Below are 13,131 nucleotides of genomic sequence, written 5' to 3'. Positions count from 1 at the left end.
ATGGAACAATGGACTGAAGCAGTAAACACACATTCAAAACATATTCTTATCGCAAATTTAAAGGAGGAAGAAATTAAAAAACACCAGCAAAAAAAATGTGCGGGAATCAACAAATGAGGAGAACTGCGAAAACAATTAGTATGAATTATGTAAAAAAAAGGCTTTTTTTTATAAATGGAGGAAAAATAGGTCAGCGAGTCTTAGCTTTCGGTAAAGGACTACATTTCCCACAATGCAATGTGCTTCCGGTTACGTTCTATATCTGCGACAAGCAACACAGCAGCAGCACGGAAAGTACGATTTAACGACGTAAACATAAGCATTTAGTCGACTTCTGTTCCTGCTTTTATGACACAGAGTTTAAGGCTTCAAACTTGATTTCGCGTTTTTAGTCCCCGGGAGTTTCAGCCTTCGAGGTGAGTGAGTTTTTAAATTATTTCGTTCTCATAAGCCCGGCTAAAGTGGTGTCAAGCTAACGGCTGCTAGCTAAGACCCGCCAGACGCAGAGGATACGTTACAAGCATTGCCCTGTTTTATTAAAGGGATCATTTTAATGTCATTTTTAATTTTCCAGAAAACAAACACATCTTATCGCTTTGTTTCCTCGTTATTTTCTCTGCACTTTTGCGTCATGACAGAATGAATTGGTCCAAAATAGTGCATCACGTGTCCTGGGTGTGATTTAATGAAACGCGGTCTTGCACATCTTTTAATTTCACGTTCAAACATTTGTCATTAAGACGCTTTGATGAATAATGGAATTAAATAACTGAATTCAAATCCGTCGCCTCTATATCCCTGAAGTGTATGTACTTAAGTACAGATGTTGTTTTATTGTTAAATGAGTTTATTATTTTTCCCCTGCAGTAAAACCAAGAGAAATCTGGATTGATGTAGAGTTTAAGCTAAAACTTATTTTTATGCAATAGTCCGTTTGAAAAAATCTTCTTTTATATACTACAAGTACATATTACCAAAATATGTATTTTAATTGATCACTTGCAGTGAAGAAATTGGCATGGATGTGGCAACATTTACAAGATTATATCAAGATTATAAAGCTTAGTTATCTGACGTCATTTCTCTTGATAATGAATATTTTTCCTGAGAAGATAGAAAGACACATATTTACGGCATAGTTCTATTTTACTCTTGTTAAGCATCTGTAACACATTTACACCGATCTTCCAACTTATTCTGGCAAGCTGCTTTAACAGCAGAATATCTTCTCGCTGTTTGTCAGTAATCACATCGCATCTTTTTGTGGGTGAAAATCATCGTGGGTTATAAAGATTAACACCTGAACAAACTCTCACGCATCTCCGTTGCTCTCGGCCTGCCACAGATGTCTCTGGCGGATGAGCTCCTGGCCGACCTGGAGGAGGCCGGAGACGAAGGGGAAGACGGCTTGTACCCGGAGGAGGAGGAAGGCGACAGCGATGGGGAGGCCGTCCACGGCAGGGCGGAGGGCGGGCTGGAGGACATCCCAGAGGAGATGGAGACGGACTACAGCAAAGCGGAGAGCGTGGCATCCATCGCCAAGCTGCGCAACAGCAAACAGGTGAGGTTCTCCAGCTTGAAATCGAAGGCTAGAGCTGGGTCTGCTCACAGGTTGGCTTTTCCACGTGTTCATCAACTTCCTTGGGATTGTTTCGAAAATAAAATAGAAAACTATTGTCTTGCAGTCAGATGATATCTAACAAATACCGTAATAAAAGGCTGATAAATATCCTATGAAAATGCGCAAAAGTAGCTTTTGACATTAGTTTGTCTCTCTCTCTCTCTCTCTCTCTCTCTCTCTCTCTCTCTCTCTCTCTCTCTCTCTCTCTCTCTCTCTCTCTCTCTCTCTCTCTCTCTCTCTCTCTCTCTATATATATATATATATTTATATACACACACACACATATATATATATACACACACACACACAATATGAACCATCTGAATTGAATACCTGCAGATATATTTTTCTGAAAATCCCAAGTGAATGTCTTGAAAACTAGATGAATACAAATAAACAGCCTTTGAATCACTAATAGCTGCACTTAAAGATTCCCTTCAAAATGGCCCTTTAAATCACTAAAAAACTGCTGTCAAGTTTTAACGGAAGGCCTTAAAATTTGTCGATAAATTGCAGAAAAATGTCACCCAAATATTCAATCCCCAATTACAAATACAAATACTTAAAATTAGCCTTAAAACTGTAGATAAAGGGCCTTCAAATGATCAATAAATGCCAAATGGATAAAGATTTGCACAGGAATGGCCTTGAAAAAATGTCTCGAAATTGATTCTGGGCGGCGTGGCGTGGGAGGTAGAGCTATTGGAGCTTTGGACGAAGTGTTGTTTAGAAAGACACTGAACCCCTAACTGATCCCCTGGCGCTCATCATTCATCCATGATGGGTCAAGTGCAGGGAAGGAATTTTCCCATGAGGGATTAATAAAGGATTATAAATTATTATAATTATTTGAATGAACTGCTTATTTGCTTTAAATGACCTTTAAACTGTCAATAATTACCCTTACAATTGGTCTCAAACGGGAGATAAATTGACCTTAAATCCTCCATAATTGCCCCTTAACGGTAGTGCACAAATAAACTGCTTTATGAATCAAATAATGTCCTTGAGATCACCAATAACTACCATCAAATTTTGCCAAAATCTTATAAAAGCTGTGGCCCCTAAAATGACAATCATAATATATTAAAAATTGCTTTAAAATTGCAAATATAAGGCCTTCAGGCAATCAATAAATGGCCCAAAAAATAAATTAAATACTGAATACAAATTGCTCCCAGCTAACTGATAATTTATTGTAAAAATTGCAGATGAATAGATCGAAATGATTAAAAAATGACCCTTTAAAAATGTCAAATAATTAGCCCTGAACTTGGGAGAAATGGGTTTTAAATCCTTGACGGGCGTCAACGGATCGTTATTTGGCAGCAAACACTTTTCTCGTCGTCACACGCACGTCTCCTCTGCGTCGCAGTTCTCGGAGATCATGGACAAGATTTCGGGATACATCGGGAAACAGCGAAAGAACTCCGAGGGTGAGTGTGTGATGCCCGCCAAGCTCCGCCGCTACGAATCTCCGCCCCCACTCACCCCTCGGTGTCCTCTCTTGCAGTGTCGGGACCCGTGGAGGCCGACCCGGAGTACCGACTGATCGTGGCGGCGAATAACCTGACGGTGGAGATCGATAACGAACTCAGTGAGGCGCCGCCTCCTTCCTCCTCGTCTGCACTCGCTTTCCTCGCCGATTTCTGACACTGCGCCGTCTTGTCACCTTCCCCACCCCTTGCAGATATAATCCACAAGTTCACCCGCGACAAGTACTCCAAGAGGTTCCCCGAGCTGGAGTCCCTGGTGCCCGACTCTCTGGACTACATCCGCACCGTCAAGGTGGGCCGAGAGGCGCATATCACGCCTCGCGTGATGCCGGTAAAAAGATCCATTTTTTTGACTCGCGTCGTTTCTTCAACGCCTCCCCGGTGCAGGAGCTGGGCAACAACCTGGAGAAGTGCAAGAACAACGAGACCCTGCAGCAGATCCTCACCAATGCCACAATCATGGTGGTGAGCGTCACTGCCTCCACCACGCAGGGGTGAGTCAATGTTTTACCGCAACCCCTGCTGCAATGTTCCACTGGAAATGCACACACATACATATATATGTGTATATATATATACTGCTCAAAAAAGTAAAGGGAACACTTGAACAACACAATGTAACTCCAAGTCAATCACACTTCTGTGAAATCATAGTGTCCACTCAGGAAGCAACACAGATTCATTTTGACTTGTTTTAAGGACATTACATCAAAGTTGGATCAGCCTGGAGTGTGTTTTTACACTTTAATTTTGAGTGTGATTCCTAATCCAGACCTCCGTGGGTTAATACATTTGATTTCCATTGATCATTTTTGTGTGATTTTGTTGTCAGCACATTCAACTGTGTAAAGAGCAAAGTATTTCATAAGACTATTTCATTCATTTAGATCTAGGATGTGTTTTTTAAGTGTTCCCTTTATTTTTTTGAGCAGTGTATATATACACACATATATATACTTACAAGTTTTCCTAGATCAAAGTTTAGAGCGAGCAGGATGAGCGCTTGACACCGACATGGTGTCAGTCGGGTGTGCCGGCCGCCGCTTGGTAGCCCAGAGAAAATCATGGAAAAACGGCGTCAACTCGTCGGTGAAGAGATGGAGAAGTTGTTGTTGTTGTTGTTGTTGTTGTTGGTGGTGCGCAACTGTGAGTGAGAACTTGTGCGAGAAGGCAGGAGACATTTGGTGAAGCAGACGGCGGAAACGTCAAAGGACGAGGCGTCAGAAGACTCATTCAAAGCCGGTCGGTGACGGTTTGATTGTTTTAGAAAAGAGGAGCGGCATTCACTCCGTCGTTAAAGTATAAAGATTTAAATTTAGCATATTGTACGTAGCATTTTGAGCTAAGCAGTAGAGCTCCAACTGAAAAACTCCCCCGACCTCCTCCAACACAGCTGGCACGTTTGTCGAAGTAAATACACTTAATTTTTTATACATTCTCTTTTATTGTGTATTACTATTTTTCATACATTGTTATTTATCAGGTACATTATTCTTCTTTAAAAACACAAAACCTGGGGTTCATTTCAATCTGGAATTTTTTTTAATGATTTACAAGCTCAGTCACAGAACCAATTCAACTTGTAAATCAAGGTATACCTGTCTATGCAGATGATACTGTGATCGCCGTCACCGGCGCTAATCTTGTCCTCACACATTGAGCAACGCCGCTGGCATTGAGTAATCTCAGCCCCCGCCGCCGTCGGCAGGTCGCAGCTGAACGAGGACGAGCTTCGGCAGCTGGAGGAGGCGTGCGACATGGCGCTGGAGCTCAACCAGTCCAAGCACGGCATCTACGAGTACGTGGAGTCCAGGATGTCCTTCATCGCCCCCAACCTTTCCATCATCGTCGGCGCCTCTACAGCCGCCAAGATCATGGGTGGGACCTCACTTTCGAACCTTGACCTTATCTGCCCTTCTCTCCTTCCGCCCTCGCCGTATTGTGAAAGAAATCAAAGGAGAGATTAAATTCAGATAAGCAAGAAAGTGCAGGGATGTCCCTGATAAGTTGCAAGAAATTTGAAAAAAAATAAATAAAATGAAATATATTATATCAAGCAGGGGATATCAGCAGGGGATAACCAAGATCACCCAATGCAGTTATAAAAAAATTTACAAAAATGTCTGAATGTATTAGAAAAATGTCAAGAATTTACCCCAAAATACTAAATAAATTGATCTAAAAAAAATGACAAAAATTCAATTTAGAGATGAGTGAGGAAGGAGCTGAGATGCAGCAAGGATTTATTTTCAAAAGTCTACAAAAAAGAAATATATTTACATAAAATCTTTGACAAAAATTGTCATAAAGTATGTGAGAATTTACCTCAGATAAGTATCTCTGGGGAAAAATGGTAAATGATTGAAAAATCTTAAGTATTAAAAAGAATTGACTGTTTAAAAAGAGCGTAGAATTACTTGAAAATACTTTGAGGAATCACCTTGAAAAGCTATGTAATGTCTAAAATTACCAAGAAATTTGAAGAATTTACACAAATCTCTTTAAAAATAACGTCCATGAAAATTTAGTATTTCCAAAAAAAGTTATTCGGTATTTATGGATAGGTCAGTAACATTTTCTAAAAAAGATTATTTGAAAAAAACTGCAAGAAATCACTTAAAAATACGCAAAAAAAATAAAGGTATTTGCCGAAACTAAACCATGCAATGTGTGAAGCGTTATCAAAAAAAAGAAAAACACACAAAAAATCTGTTTGAATTATTTCAAAAATAACCTCAGGAATTGCCGGCAAAAGTATTTCAAATTCATATTACATCAGCTGAATTTTTTTTTTTTTTCCGTGACCTCCGGTTGACCTCCGCGCCCTCAGGAATCGCCGGCGGCCTCACCAACCTGTCCAAGATGCCGGCATGTAACCTGATGCTGCTTGGCGCTCAGAGGAGGACGCTGTCGGGCTTCAGCAGCACGTCGCTGCTGCCCCACACCGGCTTCATCTACCACTGCGACGTGGTGCAGACGCTGCCGCCGGTGAGCCTCACCTCCGCCTCCCGACCTCCTCCATCTCCGTCTCCATGGAGCTCACTCTCCTCTCCCTCGCGTCCAGGACCTGAGGAGGAAAGCGGCGCGGCTGGTGGCGGCAAAGTGCACGTTGGCGGCTCGGGTGGACAGCTTCCACGAGAGTTCAGACGGCAAGGTGACAGTACTCGCGGTGCACGCGATGTCGCTCACGTTATCACCATAGCGGTAGATGTTATTTCAGTATCAGGATATTCAGAATGTTACTGTCGCAGGATACATAATATCATTATTGGAGTATTTACATCGTCAACCATAGTATTTTTATTATCTCTGTTGCAGTATTCACAGCATACGGCAGTATTCACAATATCAATATTGTGCTATTCTCAGTATCACATTAGCACTATGTAGTGTTTACAATATCACACACCGTACTAACAATGTCACTATTGTAGCATTTAAAATATTAAATGCTACTATTTACGCAGTAAATAGTCTCTTTCAGGACTATTTACTGCGCTGATGCTTGAGCTGCCTCAGATCAGGTTAGGCACCAAGTTAGGCTATGCAGTGTGTGTGTATGTATGTGTACGTTTTTGTCTTAAAAAAAAAAAAACTAACCCCAGCTTACTGTTCTGTATATTTCCTGTGCATCTTGTATTCGCAAGTGTTATTTGCAGTGCTTATGTCCTCTATTGTAAGTCGCTTTGGATAAAAGCGTCTGCCAAATGTAATGTAATATGACTGTAATTTCCGGACTGAAGCCGCACCGGCTAAAAATAACGAAATAAGTATATGTGTACATATATAGGCCGCACTTGTCTATTAGCAGCACGTTGCAACATGAGATATTTACACAAACATTTTTTGTAAACTTTTAATCCAATACATGCCGGTAACATCCACTAATACGCACTGGAAGTGCTTTTTGTATCACAGCTGACGAAAAAGATGAATAATAAAAAACACAAGGAAAAGCCATTTTTTTATCACGGTATACAACAGTATTCACAATATCACGATTGTAGTGTACACAATTTCACTTTCGCATTATTCACAATGGCACATTCTGAGTTTTACATTAACACGCACAGTATTCTCAGTACGACTATCGCACTAATCAGAATATCCCCGCGCAATATCATCAATACCACTGTCGCAGTATTCATAATATGTATCGCAGTATATACGATATCACTATTGCAGTATGCACATTATCACACATACTATTCACAATTTCTATCATGCATATCAAACTGCTAGTAACACAGTTTTCAGAATATCTCTCATGTTATATCAATATCACAGTATTTATAATATCACTGTCTGCAGTAATATCACTACAGCAGTATTCAGAATATCTGTCAGTATTTATTATATCACTATTGCACTGTTGAGAATGTTATTATGACAGTATCACAAAATCACAATCACAGCTCAACATTTATGATAACGCTCCCCATTATTTATCACATCACTGTGGCAGTATTTGGAATATCTCTCTCACAGTGATGAAAATATCTCACTGTATTTTGAACGGCACTATCACAGTATTATAAGTATTTCACAGTATTTATATCTCTTTCTCACAGTAATCAGAATATCACCCACAGTACTGTATTCTGAATGTTACTATCACAATATTCAAAATATCTCCCAGGGTCTCATACAGACTATCCGTATTTCCTGTACTACAAAATACTCCAAATATCTCTACATCATGGGTTTTGTCTCGGATGTTTACATTCAATATCGATATCTGTAGATTTATTGCTCGCCTGTGAATGTGGCCCCGCAGGTCGGCTACGAACTGAAAGAAGAGATCGAGAGGAAGTTCGACAAGTGGCAGGAGCCGCCGCCCGTCAAGCAGGTCAAGCCCCTGCCGGCCCCTCTGGACGGCCAGAGGAAGAAGAGGGGAGGACGGAGGTGAGACACCAAAATAAAAACAACTTTTAAAAAGGAAAAAATAAATAAATTAAAAAAAAAAAACATCAGAGATAGTATATATATATATATATATATATATATATATATATCAGTGACGATGCTCTGCTAGTCATCAAAAATGTGCTTTTTTTTCAGCTTTTTTTAACTTAATTTTTATTAGTTACTTCTATAATCACACATAATGTCTTTAGTTACATTTCAGTTACGTATATAATGCCACATTATATCACATTCATTATATCTCCCGATTTCCAGTTCCAAGTAAATGACAAAATATATGATAGTCAGGACCTGACACGACTATAATAGCAGGGATAATGAAAAATACACAAGTAACAATATTTTTATTGGAAACAAAAAAATAAGAAGGAAGAGAGTATTTTTGATCAAACAAAAACAAGTATTTCCAGAAAAATCCTCAATAGAGCCACATCAATCTTTGTAGTTACTGCTAACAGTTAAGACAAGTCATATTTCATTATATTTCTTATTCTTCCTCCTTTCTACTATTATCTATTACTGTTATGTTTTTTACTTGAAACTCTGGCACAACAATTTCCTTTGGGATTAATAAAGTTGTTCTCATCTCATATCATCTCATCATAAAACTCTTCTGTCAAAGTCAAAAATTTCAGTCAATTTTTTGACTTTATTTTTATTTACACATTATACATTTAGTTACACACTATATGGTTATTATCCTATTCATCATATCTACTGATTTCCAATACAAGGTTATAGTAATGACAAATATTTATAATGTAAAGAAAACATAAGAAGAAGATTAAGGAAGATGAAGCATTTTTGATAAAAAATAAATTAATATAATATTAAGATTAGGAACACAATTCTAATAATGAAAAATACATAAATGAGTAGAAATATTTATAATGAAAACAATTTAAAAATAAGAAGTATCCTTGACAGAAATACACCAAAAAAATTATAAGAAATTTAATATTTACAAAAGTTCTTGAAAAATTGACACTTTTAAAAGTTCCCAGAAAGATGTCCTTGCACATTTAAAATATTTATCCCAAAATGACTGTAGAAATTGGGGTTAACTTGATGTTTTATGAATGTGACGTTCCTATAGTTGCCTGAAAATTTTGCATGAGGTCACCCATACAAATCTGCAAAAATTTATTTTTATCAAAATCAGCAACATAATCACGGAAAACTAAATCACGTAAAAACTTATTTTTTTAAACTTTGATTTCAGTCACATATATAATCACATATAATCATCAATATATCATATATATATAATATATCATTATATGTCCTGATTTTCAATAATTAGTGATGATTAGGACCCAACACCACTATAGTAGCCAAGAAAAGAAAAGAAAAAGTATACATCATTGTAATGAAAACAAAAAAAGATGATAAGAAGAAGGAAGACGATGTACTTTTAATAAGACTGTAAACCAAAAAAATGATAAGATATAAAATTTTTTACAAAAGTTCTGAAAAAATTGAAAGTTCAAAAAACCCTTAGAAAATTATGCATACAAATTTTCAAGTATTTCCCCCATAAATGAAGATAAAAGGTGTGGCTGACTTTTTTCAGTTTTACAAAAATCAATAAAAGCACAAAACTTTTCTGTCAAAGCCAAAAAGTAAGTAATTTTTTAACTTAATTTGTATGCCACTTACATGTATAATCACACCTACAGACTCATTGATCATATCTACTGATTTTCAATATTAACTATGATCAGGACTAAACACCTCTATAATAGAAGAGGTAATAAGGAGAAATATTTATAAAAAAAAACATTTAGAGAAAAATGAAATGTCTGATAAAAAATATTTTAATAATAAATTCAAGTATAATATAGATAAATATTTGTAGGACATTTCTGGAAAAATTGGCATAGTTTTCCTTTCGAAAAATGTCCATGAAAATTTCAAGTACTTCCAAATAAATAACGATGCATATTTATTTAAAAAATAAACAAATGTTCAAAAATCAAATACTTAGAAAAATAGACTAGTTATAATAGAATAGTTATAATGAAAGTGGAAAAAAATTAAAAACAAAAACAAAAATCAAAACAAAAAAATTATAAGAACTTCAAATATTTGGAAAGGTCTGGTAAAGTAAATTAAGTTTTTAAAATTTCTAGAAAAATTTGCATGAAATATTTCCCCCAAAAATGACAATAGAAATTGTGGCTAACCTGATGTCTTTTTGTATGTGGGATTTCTGACGTCGCCTGAAAATGTTGCGTAAGATCATCCATATATATCTACAAAAAAGTTCACATTATTTTACATTTGTTTCAGTTACATATATAATCACACATTATACCATTCATCATATCTACCAATTTCCATTATAAGGTAATATTAATGATAAGGACTCAACACGACCATACGTTTATGTATTTATTAAAAATACATATATTTATAATGAAAACAAAAAATAATCATTATGAGAATAAGTAAGACTTATTGATAAAAAAAAAAGTTTTATTTCAGTCACATATATAATCACACATAGGCTCCCCCCGCCCCCGCCACACTGATTGCAGGATTAGGACGATTAGGAATTCAACTATAATAGAAGAGATAATGAAAATCCAGAAGATAACATTCATAATGAAAACAAAACAAAAAAATAAAGAAGTATTTTTGATAACCCCCCAATACATTAAACGAAATTCAAATATTTGCAAAAGCTCTTGAAAAATTGACATTTCAAAAAGGAAAGTGAAATTTAAAGATTCATGTATTTCCTCCCCAAAATTTGACTTTCAACCAAGCAAAAAAAAATGTGTTCAACTCCACTGCTGATTTTCAGTACTAGTGGCAATAAGGACTCAACACCACTGTAATAGGTGAGGTAATGAAAAATAAATAAGTACATATATCTATAATGAATGAAAAAAATAATATGAATAAGTAAGAAATTTTGTATTATTATTTTATTATTTTCCACATTTTAGTATTACATCTATTATAGAATGATGAGCTATAAAGAATGAGCTATAAACCTAGACTTACTTTTTCCATCACATATTTCCTTTATTTTTTGGGGAAAATCATCTGCAGCCTCCCAACTGTCGTTCATTTGATTGCTGACGTATTTTTACACGGACCGCTTTTAACTGATGTGTGTGTGTGTGTGTCCGTGTCCTGAAGGTACCGCAAGATGAAGGAGCGTCTGGGGCTGACGGAGATCAGGAAACACGCCAATAGGATGACCTTCGCCGAGGTGAACACACACACTCAGCAACACAAAAAAAACAAAAAAACACTCACGGTGTAGACTGGAAAACACTGATCAGAGTGGGACCTCTGTTCCAGATTGAAGACGACGCCTATCAGGAGGACCTGGGCTTCAGCCTGGGCCAGCTGGGGAAGAGCGGCAGCGGCCGCGTCCGACAGGCCCAGGTCAACGAGGCCACTAAGGCCCGGATTTCCAAATCCCTCCAGGTAAGGGGCGCCCGCACCTCCCGATCGGTCGATCAATAGATCTTCATCCGTAACGGAGACGCGTTTCGCACCTCACAGAGGACGCTGCAGAAGCAGAGCATGACCTACGGCGGCAAGTCGACAGTTCGGGACCGCTCGTCGGGGACAAGCTCCAGCGTGGCGTTCACGCCTCTGCAGGTGGGATTGGGGTAGTCGTGTAGACTACAACTGGGGAAAAAAAATCATTAGTGTTTTTATTTTGAAGCCTGGCCCCTGCGCCGTTAAATAAAACTGCTGTGCACGCAGGGGCTGGAGATCGTCAACCCGCAGGCGGCCGAGAAGAAGGTTGCCGAAGCCAACCAGAAGTATTTCTCCAACATGGCCGAGTTCCTCAAAGTCAAGAAGGAGTCGAAGGCGTGAGGACATCGACCTCCTTCTGTTCCCCCCAGTCGGACTGTCCCACATGCCCTTGTCCCACATGTTTTGCTTTCTTTTGCGTCTTTTCATTTTTTCCTTTGAAATAAAATTAAAAAAAAATACAATTGAACGTGTTTGATATTGTTCACTCTTTACGGTGACGTAACACAACAACCGATAGATGAACTCCGACAAAACTGGAAACAGGAAACCTGGTAGACAAAAACATCACCGGAGCGGCGTTGAGATGGTATTTGTCAGAGGTACGGATGAACGGGAACGACAAAGGACGTCCAGATAGGAATGGAGCGTCCAGAAAGAGGAGTAGATGCTGGAGATGTAGCTTGGACCATGTCAACTCTCCAAGGTATTAATGAGTGGGAAGGCCGAGAAGATAAAGCGATGGAGTGAAATAGCAGAGGTTATGCAGATATCTGATATAAACATGTGGTGGGAAAAATTTGCTGAACAAATTGAGTTGTAGTTTTCCACAAGTCTATTCCAAATCTTTTCAAAGTCTGTAGATGTAAGATCACTAAGTCACAAGTCTTTTTGATGTTAACTGATGTATTTTTTCACAAGTCTTCCAAATCTTAGATGTTAGATGTCACAAACTGTTGAGAAAATTCTGCCAAAACGTTCAAAGTTTCTGCACACAATTTAAACCTTCCCCCAGTCGGACCATGGGGGGGGGGGTTCCTTATAAAACTAACTAGGACTGGTTAGCAACAAAGACAGACAACCACTCATTCACTCTCATTCAGTACAATTTCCCCAATGAATCTGCTGCATGTTTTTGGACTGCAGGGGGAACCCAGAAGAAACCCACTCATACAGGGAGGAGAACATGCAAACGCCGAATCGAACCAGGGTCCTTCGTGGTGTGAGGCTGGAGCCGCCCTCACAAATCCAAGTGGTCGAATAGACACTGCTCAAAAAAATAAAGGGAACACTTAGAAAACACATCCTCGATCTAAATGAATGAAATATTCTTGTGAAATACTTTGCTCTTTACACAGTTGAATGTGCTCACAACAAAATCACACAAAAATGATCAATGGAAATCAATTGTATCAACCCATGGAGGTCTGGATTAGGAATCACACTCAAAATTAAAGTGTAAAAACAAACTCCAGGCTGATCCAACTTTGATGTAATGTCCTTAAAACAAGTCAAAATGAATCTGTGTTGCTTCCTGAGTGGACACTATGATTTCACACAAGTGTGATTGACTTGGAGTTACATTGT

At 38.0% G+C, this 13,131-nt stretch overlaps 1 protein-coding gene across 1 annotated transcript; it reads left to right on the top strand.

The window, feature by feature from the left end:
* The first annotated feature begins 261 nt into the window (after positions 1-261).
* Positions 262-12,008, top strand: prpf31 (PRP31 pre-mRNA processing factor 31 homolog (yeast)). Its single transcript, XM_086155639.1, has 14 exons — positions 262-416; positions 1,346-1,561; positions 2,997-3,057; positions 3,135-3,218; positions 3,312-3,409; positions 3,505-3,611; positions 4,826-4,995; positions 5,948-6,105; positions 6,182-6,271; positions 7,895-8,022; positions 11,194-11,266; positions 11,359-11,487; positions 11,566-11,664; positions 11,773-12,008. The coding sequence occupies exons 2-14, from the start codon at positions 1,346-1,348 to the stop codon at positions 11,884-11,886; spliced, it is 1,527 nt and encodes a 508-aa protein (XP_086011765.1). The 5' UTR covers positions 262-416; the 3' UTR covers positions 11,887-12,008.
* The last annotated feature ends 1,123 nt before the right edge of the window (positions 12,009-13,131 follow it).

The sequence above is a fragment of the Fistularia commersonii genome, chromosome 11 (genome assembly GCF_037954325.1).
Source record: "Fistularia commersonii isolate RoL2024-O1a breed Wild chromosome 11, RoL_Fcom_v1.0, whole genome shotgun sequence".
Taxonomy (NCBI): Eukaryota; Metazoa; Chordata; class Actinopteri; order Syngnathiformes; family Fistulariidae; genus Fistularia; species Fistularia commersonii.
This window is presented reverse-complemented; position numbering and strand designations above follow the sequence as displayed.

Excerpts from the sequence above, each read along its gene's own strand:
- prpf31 (XM_086155639.1), top strand. The coding sequence starts at position 1,346 with ATGTCTCTGGCGGATGAGCTCCTGGCCGACCTGGAGGAGGCCGGAGAC. Across the intron at positions 1,562-2,996 it reads AGCTGCGCAACAGCAAACAG|TTCTCGGAGATCATGGACAA; the intron begins GTGAGGTTCTCC and ends TCTGCGTCGCAG. Across the intron at positions 6,106-6,181 it reads TGGTGCAGACGCTGCCGCCG|GACCTGAGGAGGAAAGCGGC; the intron begins GTGAGCCTCACC and ends CCTCGCGTCCAG.